Source organism: Puma concolor, chromosome E4, assembly GCF_028749965.1.
Source record: "Puma concolor isolate L17-30 chromosome E4, mPumCon1.1.hap2, whole genome shotgun sequence".
NCBI lineage: Eukaryota > Metazoa > Chordata > Mammalia > Carnivora > Felidae > Puma > Puma concolor.
The window spans coordinates 3,873,460-3,883,190 of NC_141683.1; the positions used below are offsets into that span (position 1 = coordinate 3,873,460).

At 45.6% G+C, this 9,731-nt stretch overlaps 1 protein-coding gene across 1 annotated transcript; it reads left to right on the forward strand.

Moving 5' to 3' along the window:
- The first annotated feature begins 1,040 nt into the window (after window positions 1–1,040).
- On the forward strand, window positions 1,041–9,451 carry MNDA (myeloid cell nuclear differentiation antigen). Its single transcript, XM_025915285.2, has 4 exons — window positions 1,041–1,199; window positions 4,525–4,956; window positions 6,817–7,005; window positions 9,141–9,451. Exons 2-4 carry the CDS (start codon window positions 4,534–4,536, stop codon window positions 9,276–9,278), a joined length of 750 nt encoding a protein of 249 aa, XP_025771070.2. The 5' UTR covers window positions 1,041–1,199; window positions 4,525–4,533; the 3' UTR covers window positions 9,279–9,451.
- The last annotated feature ends 280 nt before the right edge of the window (window positions 9,452–9,731 follow it).

The following is a 9,731-nucleotide window of genomic DNA, read 5'->3' on the forward strand; positions in this document are numbered from 1 at the left end:
TTTCCAGTTCAACAGGAAGAAAATGTCCTGAGTCGTCCATATTCCTGTCCTCTGCCTCCTGGTCTCTGGTCGGGGACCCTCTGGTCTCCCTGAAGTCCCTCCACTCTTAATGTGAAGAGAGCTCAATGCATCCATATAAGCAGCACTTAAGTCTGGAATAAAGAATTGTGACAACCCACTAGAGCCTTGGGGACTCCTGCCAGCCCCCACCCTGCATCCCTGCCTCACTCATTGATTGCAGATGTTTTTCAGACACAGACTGCAACTCTCTCCTCCACAAACCTAGTTCCAATTGCCTCAATTGTCTCCATCAGTTTTCTTCTCCCTCCCTTCACGTGCCCTGCTTTTGGGACCCCTTTACATTTCACTGACTCTGCCTTCCTGCAAGTCAGATGGTGTGTAATCGCCATACAAGGATGCTGCCTGGTTCCATCTAGTTGACCTCTCAGGGTTACAATTCTCCAAATTGTACCCGCAGTCCTATACAGATCACAACATTGCAGACAACCTTTTTAGTAGGCCCTCCTCTCTTCTAGAATCTTCCTGATCTGCCGGGATTTGATGATTCATTGCAGCAAGGATATGAACCTGTTAGGCACTTAGGTTTATTTGGAAATAATTTCCCTAAGATCTCCTGCCTCCCATCGAGTGCCATGTAAGCAGGAAAACAGGAAGTTGTGGGTGGGTGACTCACTTCTCCTGTTTGATAGTTGAGCCTCACTGAAGGGGCTCCAGGGTCCACTGACCAACAGTAAAGTCCGCTAGGATAAGAAAGTTCTAAGTTGAAACTCCTTTCAGACATTCTTACAAAATAAAATAAAATTAAAAAGTGATAATTTAGCTCTAACTTTTCATGGTCACCGAAATGTTTAAGAGAAAGCTTCTCTGACTCACATTCTCTCACTAAGAAAAGACAAAGCTAAAGGCATGGATGGGAGGAGCCTCAGGAAAAGTTTCCTAACACTGGGCGGGCTCCAGGCTTTAGCTCTTCTGTGATGTTTACCAATGGCAGTTTCCCAAGTTATCTTGGAAGGATTCCATTTTTTTTTTTTTCAGAGCATTTCAGATTGCAGAATCCTGCAGTTCAGTTTGTGAGAGCTTTGCTGTGATATCTTCCTACTCAAACCAAACCTGCATCGATCGCTGTATTTCGGAAGAAAATCTCCATAGCTGGACGACTGTGGCGAGTCGTCAGTGAGGTGAGTCTGGCCAGGACTTCTGTGGGGGACATCTGGGCAGCTCGATGATACCACAAGGTACGGGGGAAGGGTGAGTGTCTGAGCCTTGTGTGTAGCGCGCAGGGGAGGGGGGTTGCCATCAGCTGTGTTCTGAAGACTGAAAACCATAGTGGCTCCTTCTAAGCCTTCTCTGCCAGGGGAAGATGCCAGACATCTTTCGTTCCATCTGACTGAGGCCTGAAGGAAGGGAAATACATGTTGACTGTTGTAGATTCTAAAATCCATGCTGCGGGTGTTTCTAACAAAAGTAACTATTCAGAAGATGGCCTTGGCTTCCTTGCCTGGAAGCTTCGCGGCTGCGGTGGGGGCCGGGGTAGAGGAGACAGGACACAAGACAGGGTGGGGAAAAAGTAGTTTGCGATGATACTCAACAGAAACCATGTCTGGATATGTTTCACAAAACCTGGGAACACACACACACACACACACACACACACACACACACGCACACACGGAATAGAGCATCGATCGGGTTCACAAGGGCACTCACAGGGGTACAAGGCACCTTAGCACTTTCCTACCAGTCCTAGTCCCCTGCCACTTCTAGGGGCGGGGCTGCATCCGGGTGCCCCAGGACCCCCTCTGAGCCTCCCTCCCAGGCTCAGGCAAATGGGGTAGTGCGGTTTGTAGAAGAGAGGTGGTTGGAGACAAATCGGGAGCCACCCTTTGGAATGCTTGTCCTTCTGTAGAGCCTGGTACTCAACCATGTCGTGTGCTTTTGAGAGAAATGTTATGTTTCAAATATTGGTTTCAGAAATTTCTAAATATTACATCAAGCTTTTACTTAAGTTGAACAGTGATGGTCAACTTTTCTAAGTGGTTTTTTTTCTTGCTTTTTTCAGTAGTTGACATAGGGGAGCACCAACGTATAATCATGATTTTGTCCATTTTTCCCTGTGGTTCTCTCAGCTGTTAACACATATATGAATATACAGTGAGAGAGAGGGGAATGTGCTCGTGTCATAACACTATTCATAATAATGAGGATAATATAAACTAATAATAAATAATCTGTACCTATAACTATTAGGCAAATATGTAATTAAACTGTTGCATCTGTCTGGAATTGAAAACTTATCATTGGGCAGCAAAGCTCGGTTCAGATTAGTCTTTGACTTAAGGACCATCTAAAGCTACTTGAAAAGAGGTTAGAGTGGAAGAGAGCCAAAGCATAAGAGACTCTTAAAAACTGAGAACAAACTGAGGGTTGATGGGGGGAGGGAGGGAGGGGAGGGTGGGTGATGGGTATTGAGGAGGGCACCTTTTGGGATGAGCACTGGGTGTTGTATGGAAACCAATTTGACAATAAACTTCATATATTGAAAAATAAATTAAAAAAAATAAAAAAAAATAGTAAAGCTACTTGAACATTGAAATCTTGTCTTTTAATGGGTTTATCACTTTATGTCCATTCGGTGAAATACTCCATTTTGATTAATTCAGAGCACTTTTCTGGAGTGCTTATTCTATGTTGTCTTGCTGTCTTCTTCACCAACAGGTTTTGTTTTTTTTTTTTAGTGTTTATTTGCCTTTGAGAGAGAGAGAGAGGGAGGGGGAGAGAGAGAGAGAGAGAGAGAGAGAGAGAATGAGTGGGGGAGGGGCAGAGAGAGAGGGAGACACAGAATCGGAAGCAGGCTCCAGGCTCTGAGCTGTCAGCACAGAGCCCGACGCGGGGCTCGAACTCACAGACTGCGAGATCATGGGATCATGACCTGAGCCCAAGTCGGATGCTCAGCGGACTGAGCCCCCCAGGCACCCCTCAACAATAGTTTTAAGTTAATGTCTCTGACTCCTCTTCCCAGGCAAGCAGCTCAGTGAACAGATACCATCTCTCCTTCCTCTATTCACCCCACTGTGTTGACCTACTTTCTGTTTTCTTTCTCTTCTGTTGGGGCTTTATTGATTTTTACAACTTTGAAAGACTCAACCGAGGTCTTGTCCTCACTTCCTTTTTAGTCTGCAGCGTGTTTTTATGTTAACCTCCTTTAATCTCTTGGGGAATATTATCTCCAAAAGAGTGCTTGATAGGTATCTTTGTGTTGCTAAATCTTCTGACTGTTCATCATGTTGGTCAATATCAGAGATTCACCTATAGGACATCACATTTAAATGCCATTTTCAGTTTGCTACAAAATTCTTGTCTCAAAATTAGTTTTTCCCTTCAATACCTGTTCACAACCTCACTCTGAGGCCTTTGGGTTCACATATGTTGTGGAATTCAGAATTTGAGTGACCTAGGAAAGGTTAACAAATGCACACACTATCTATCATGTACTATACTGACGATCTAGGAAGATCTGAGTCCTGTCTCTCAGCTCACATGCAGTCATGTTTATGTAGCAAGACGTATGTGCCCTCACACTAACGTGGATTTTTAAAAAGTATATACATAGGCTCCTGAGACCTCACATCAGATATTTTCCTAATAAGTTTTGTCACCTAACTAACACGCATGCGCACACACGCACACACACACACACACACACCCCTTTTGGATTCCCTTTTTTGGGGGATTTCCAAACCGCAGATATGGAATTTGGGTAGAATGCTGTACAAAGGTCCTGCAGTGTAGTTTTGCTGTCGAGAATCTGGTTCTGCAACTTTGTTAAGTGATCTGTACTTTTTCTCTGGGAATCAAACTTTCCTGGCTGTTTTAGGTATTTTCCGGGGTCTCAACATTACGTCCTGCCTGACACGGGTTTTTCCTTTACTCTCCTTTTTGGCATTCTTTTGGCCAGTCACTCTGAAGATGTTCATGTTACTTTCATTCCAAGAAGTTTATCTATTTCCTCAAATGTTTTCTCCTTTTCACGCTACATGTCACTTTTTTTCTTTTTTACCACTGACAGCATGCGCACATTGGCAGTCTGAGCTGTGCCCAGACATGCCTGACATTCATTTTCTATTTGTTCATTCTGAATCTGCTCTGTCAAAGAAATATTTGAATCTGTCCCTCATTAGCTCAGGCCAATGCTCTTATCATCCACAGTTCTGTGCATGTCTCGGGCTCAGGATCGTGCTTGAATTCGGAAAGGCTCTTCTGTTCAACTGAGGGTGTTTGGACTCTCATCCCAGTCTGCTGCCTTACACTTTTACTGCCTAAGCTCTCAGTTCATTAGCCTTTCCTTTCTGTTAGGCGACTCCTTTCGAGCCTGGCCCCAGCTCCAACGATCTTCGAGGGTTGTTGTGGCCCCAGTGTCATAAGCGAAGTGTCACTCACGAGTAAATGACCTGGTATTCCATGCTCAAACTTCTACCTTTGTTCTCCTATTTCTGTCCAACACAGAACCCAGCTATGCAAGCCCCAAATCAGGTGGCTCCTAGGAGGCCTACCCTTCAAAAGGACCCCATAACAGTGGTGGTACTGAAGGCAACAGATCCAGTTGAGTATGAATTCCCAGGGCAGAGGAAAAAAAAAGTGTTTCTTGCTACGGTGGCTACTTCCAATCAAGTTTTCCAAGTGAAGGTTTTAAACATCAAGCTGAAAAAGGAATTCAAGCAAAAGAATGTCATTACCATGTCAGGATACATTCGATACAAAAATGTCCTGGAGATAAACGAAAGGTCGGTTGTGCAGAGAGCTCCTGATGGCCGGAGGATTGCGGTCCCAAACGACCTCTGGATAAGAGCAAAAACCCCTCCCAAGATCAGAGATCTTTGCCAGGAAGATCCGGGTAATCTTCCCACAATCGTGTCTGGATTGTTTCTCCTGCAGAAGGTAATCTCTTCACATTCGTTTTCATGTTCTCCACCCACACCTGAAATTAACTGTTTTTGATCGCCAGGTTCTGTGTGTGCTGACTGACGGGTGAGCCCCGTTCTCAGGCCTGTCTCTTGACCACGGGTAGGTGGTCAAGAGAGCCACGTGACAGGAAGTGGGACTAGTGACCCGGTAGTCTTGTACCCAAGATACCTTGATGCAAGTTCTTTGAAAAAGTGTCACCAGAAATCTTGTCGTGTCCCCGGTCAGGATTATTTTCAGCCTCTGTTATCAGGGCATGAATCAGTATGCATGTGCTTATCTCTGAGCTCCTCCAAAACTGTATAAATCTATCTTTCTCTTTTTTTAAATCTTTGAATAATCCATCAGCCTCCCAAAGATTCATTCCGGTTGGGACACATAATCAGAGTAATAAATATATCGGCTCATGTCCTCCTGAATATGAATACCTTTACCACGTAGGCAAACGATAGACATGGGCAAGGCTGTCTCCTCTAGCTTATTTATTTAACACGTTATTTTTTTTTTTTAATTTTTTTTTTTCAACATTTATTTATCTCTTGGGACAGAGAGAGACAGAGCATGAACGGGGGAGGGGCAGAGAGAGAGGGAGACACAGAATCGGAAACAGGCTCCAGGCTCTGAGCCATCAGCCCAGAGCCCGACGCGGGGCTCGAACTCACGGACCGCGAGATGGTGACCTGGCTGAAGTTGGACGCTCAACTGACTGCGCCACCCAGGCGCCCCTATTTAACACGTTATTTAAACAGTTCATTGAAGACTAAGGTTTGACATCGCAAGATATGTTGAAAACACGGCAGTCCAACTCCATTATATCCCCCAAAAGGGGGTGTGTGTGTCAGAGAAGTTTACTTGTATGGCACGTCCAAATTCAAGTTAATAGTCAGTATGATGTGTTCAGGTCTCCCCAGAATTCACAAACTTTCATGAACTTACCAGGCATCTTGTAGGATTGACTGCTTCATACTCTTACACATCTGTCTTCTGGGAGAGCCCCTTAAGTTACCTACATTACCCTCCAACTCTGTCTTTAAGAGAAATGCATTTCTAGAATGGATGAGTTACAACTTAAGGAAGTGAGACTCTGTCGTTTGTGAACTGCAAGATCCAGGTCAGTGGAGATAAGACTTGGAGAAGAGTGAGTTAATGGAGAAGGTTGGAAAAAGAAGTAGTGAGTTACTGGAACCTTACTTGTTCTGTTGGTTCTGTATAATCTACTGAATCAACACTTGCAGTCATGTCCATTCCATTCTGCAGAACGACAGGAGGTAAAGGAGTCCATGAAAGCCCTCGGGTTCCTCTGATTCCAGTGTTTGAAGGAATCAAAGCTTCCCTGGTGGTGAAGCGGTAGGAAATAGGAAGAAAATTCATTGTTCTAGGACTGCCAGATAGAAAACATCTAGAACAAGAAAGGGGAAACTATCAAAGGAAGATCATAAGCCAAAAGTTCTTGGAGAAGACCTTGCCGAAGCTGTATGTGTATGTGTTCCTCTAATTGCTTTTTTATGTCTTGTATTCACTGTGTCCCCGGGGTCTTCCTTCAAATATCAACGTTACGATGTCTTCAGAAACAGGATGTTGGGGGCGGCTGGGTGGCTCAGTCGGTTAAGCGTCCAACTTCGGCTCAGGTCACCGCCTCACGGTTCGTGAGATCGAGCCCCGCATCAGGCGCTGTGCTGACAGCTCAGAGCCCGGAGCCTGCTTCGGATTCTGTGTCTCCCTCTCTCTCTGATCCTCCCTTGCTCGTGCTCTGTCTCTGTCTCTCTCTCTCAAAAATAAATAATAAAACATTGAACAAAGCCGAAAGAGAAACAGGATGTTCAATTTCTGTTACAGAAAAAAGATAACAAGAAGACAACAGTCTATGTAATACAAGACGATACAGGAACCATGGAGGTCGTGGGGAGTGAAATATGCTACGGCATCAAGTGTGCGGAAGGAGACACAGTTCGACTCTTCTGCTTTTATCTGAAAAAAATTAAGGAGAATCTAAAACTGACAAGTGGAAAGTACAGCTTCATGGAGGTGAGACCTTGGTAGAACAACATTCGTTTGCCCAGGAGGCAAATCGTTTGGCCTGGGTTTTGAGAGCGCCAGACTCCTGTCTTCTTACACATGGGGTGCAGCCTGTGGGAGGAGAACAGAACCATACCTGGCACTCATGTCTAAGTGGAGGACTTTCAAGAGGCTCTGAGGAAATGACATTCACACAGAGTTCAAAAGGATATGATACTTACATGAAACAAGCAAACACTGGGAGAAATTAGGAAGGCGGGAAAGAAAGGAATTTCTCGTGGTGGCTGAGAGCAAGGCTTTGAATAGGACAGTCGTGCTTTGAGTCCTGGTTCCAGCACTCACCGCTTGCCTGATGTTGGCAATCTGTCCTGATCGGTCATCTGAAATGGTCAAAGTCTCTGCCTTACGGGGTGAATGGAAGACCCTGCCTGGTTCAGTGAAAACGTGCATATACGTTATCTCACTGCCTGGCAGAAAAGGGAAATCGCACTGTAGTCGGCAGTATTTTTCTTAGCAAAGAGGACGTTGGAAAGCGCTCTAGGCAGAGGAAGTGATTCAGGCATTTCCTCAAGAGTGTGAGAGACAACATGACTTGTGTACAAGCGAAAAATACATCAGGTGTCAACACAGTGGGAAGAGGAGGCCAGAAAGGTACACGGAGGAGTCAGCCGAGCAGGTAGTATAGCGTTGTTTCAGAAACCAGTGGAAAAATCCCTGTGAAGATAGGTGACAACTTGAAAAATTGTTGGGGGAGCAGAACAATGCTTGATCTCTTTGAGATTTTAGCAAAACATATTGTAGTGACTACCTGGACAGATGCATTAGGGAGAGAGGCGAGGTTCAGGGACAAGGATACCGAAGCAGAAGCGGCAATATTTGTCAGTTAGAGATCTTTCTTAAAGTCATGGGTGTAACGATGCTGCTTGTGAGAAATCTCAAGGTGATAACATGTATATTGATATAATAAGAAAACTTAAAAAAAAAATTTTTAATGTTTATTCTTGAGAGAGAGAGACAGAGCATGAGCAGGGGAGAGGCAGAGAGAGAGAGAGAGAGAGAGAGGACACAGAATCCAAAGCAGGCTTAAGGCTCTGAGCTATCAGCACAGAACCTGATGCGGGGCTCAGGCCCACGAACTGTGAGATCGTGACCTGAGCCGAAGTCGGACGCTTAACCGACTGAGCCACCCAGGCGGCCCAATAAGAAAACTCTGAGTGCTTCTTGTGTGCTGGGAACTGAAACAGGGATGCAGACACCGTCATTATTCTCATTTCATTGATAGACATACTGATGATCATCATCAGAGAAAGGTAGGCCCTTGCCCTAATTGACACTGCCTGTCTGTGGTCGACCCGCCATTCCTACACTGGCCCCAGTGCTTGGGTTCCAGAGTCAGATTCGCGGGCACACTCACTGAAAAGCCCAGACACATAAGGGTGAAGCGCTGAGAAGAACTGATTCTTGGGGGTGAAATACTTCACACCTGAGAAGGAAAACAAGTGAGCACAGGGGTCAAGGGGAAAACAGAAAGTGTGTCTAATAAGCGTCACAGAGAAGTGTAAGGAGAAAGAGGGTCAACAGAACTCACACCAGACACTAAGGACCCATGGAGCCCCAAGATCTTGAATCACTAACTGTATCTTAGAGACAAAGGTACCACACTGTCGTGCAGTGCACATCCTGACCCATATGACACCACACTCTTTCCCATGCACATAGGAACATACACACATACTCACAAAGTCCACGTAGGAATTGTGGACGCGCTCATCAACGTTCCTCTCCTCTAGAGCAACTGCACAGAGAAACATACTTACCCGCGGAAGCTTCCCGTCACTTCTGTGCTCCTTGAGGACTCGGCCGTCAGCACTGCGAGCACCAGTTCCACCCTTTCTTTCCTGGTTCCTCCTCCCCACCCCGGTGGACACTTAGGCGGGGCACCAGGAAAGATTCGGGCGCCAGGGCATGAAGAGAGAGAAGATGCGCTGGGGGAGATGGGAAACAGAATGAGCAGCCTCTGAGACAGGACAGGGGATGCTAGGGAGCAGGAGACAATGGCTGCAGGGGGCTGGGGGTAGGCCACACAGGAGACCCTCTTGTAGACCCTTCGGGTCTCATCATGTCTTTCTTATCTCTCCTTGAAGGTCGTCAAGAGGAACGGACACAAACAGCAACCATGCAGTGTGACTTTCAAGCTGGACATTGCAGTGAAGAACTCTCCTCTGAATCCATCGAGTGGCGTTAATTGTATTGTCAAAGTGGAGAATATCAATGAAGAATAGTCTCGGTGGAAAGTGGTCCAGCACATTAAGAGCTCCTTCTATCCGCATGATAGATTTCATTACTTCCTTCAAAACAGCATTAGATTAACATGTTTTTATGCACTTACCAAACAGATTAGATTTCGCGTCTAACACATTTGTAGGACAAAAAAAATAATAAAATTTGCTTTTTCAAAAGGCATCTTCTGCCAAAGTGCCAGATGTGGTCTCTTTCATCCAGGAGTGAGCTGCATGGGGGCAGTTGACTTGTGCACTGTGAGCCACACAGGATGGGGTACACCGGACCTCACCAATAGGGGGGGCTACCTTCTGTGACTTCCAGAGGGCAAGGCCCTAACTGGAGTCAGTCTCAGGTTATGTACGTTAGTCCTACAACAATATAAAACTCAGTGAGTCCTGTGCCCTGGGAAAAGGTTTATTCGGTCCACAAAAATAACCCTTTTCTGCAATGAA

Excerpts from the sequence above, each read along its gene's own strand:
- MNDA (XM_025915285.2), top strand. The coding sequence starts at position 4,534 with ATGCAAGCCCCAAATCAGGTGGCTCCTAGGAGGCCTACCCTTCAAAAG. Across the intron at positions 4,957-6,816 it reads GATTGTTTCTCCTGCAGAAG|AAAAAAGATAACAAGAAGAC; the intron begins GTAATCTCTTCA and ends TTTCTGTTACAG. Across the intron at positions 7,006-9,140 it reads GAAAGTACAGCTTCATGGAG|GTCGTCAAGAGGAACGGACA; the intron begins GTGAGACCTTGG and ends CTCTCCTTGAAG.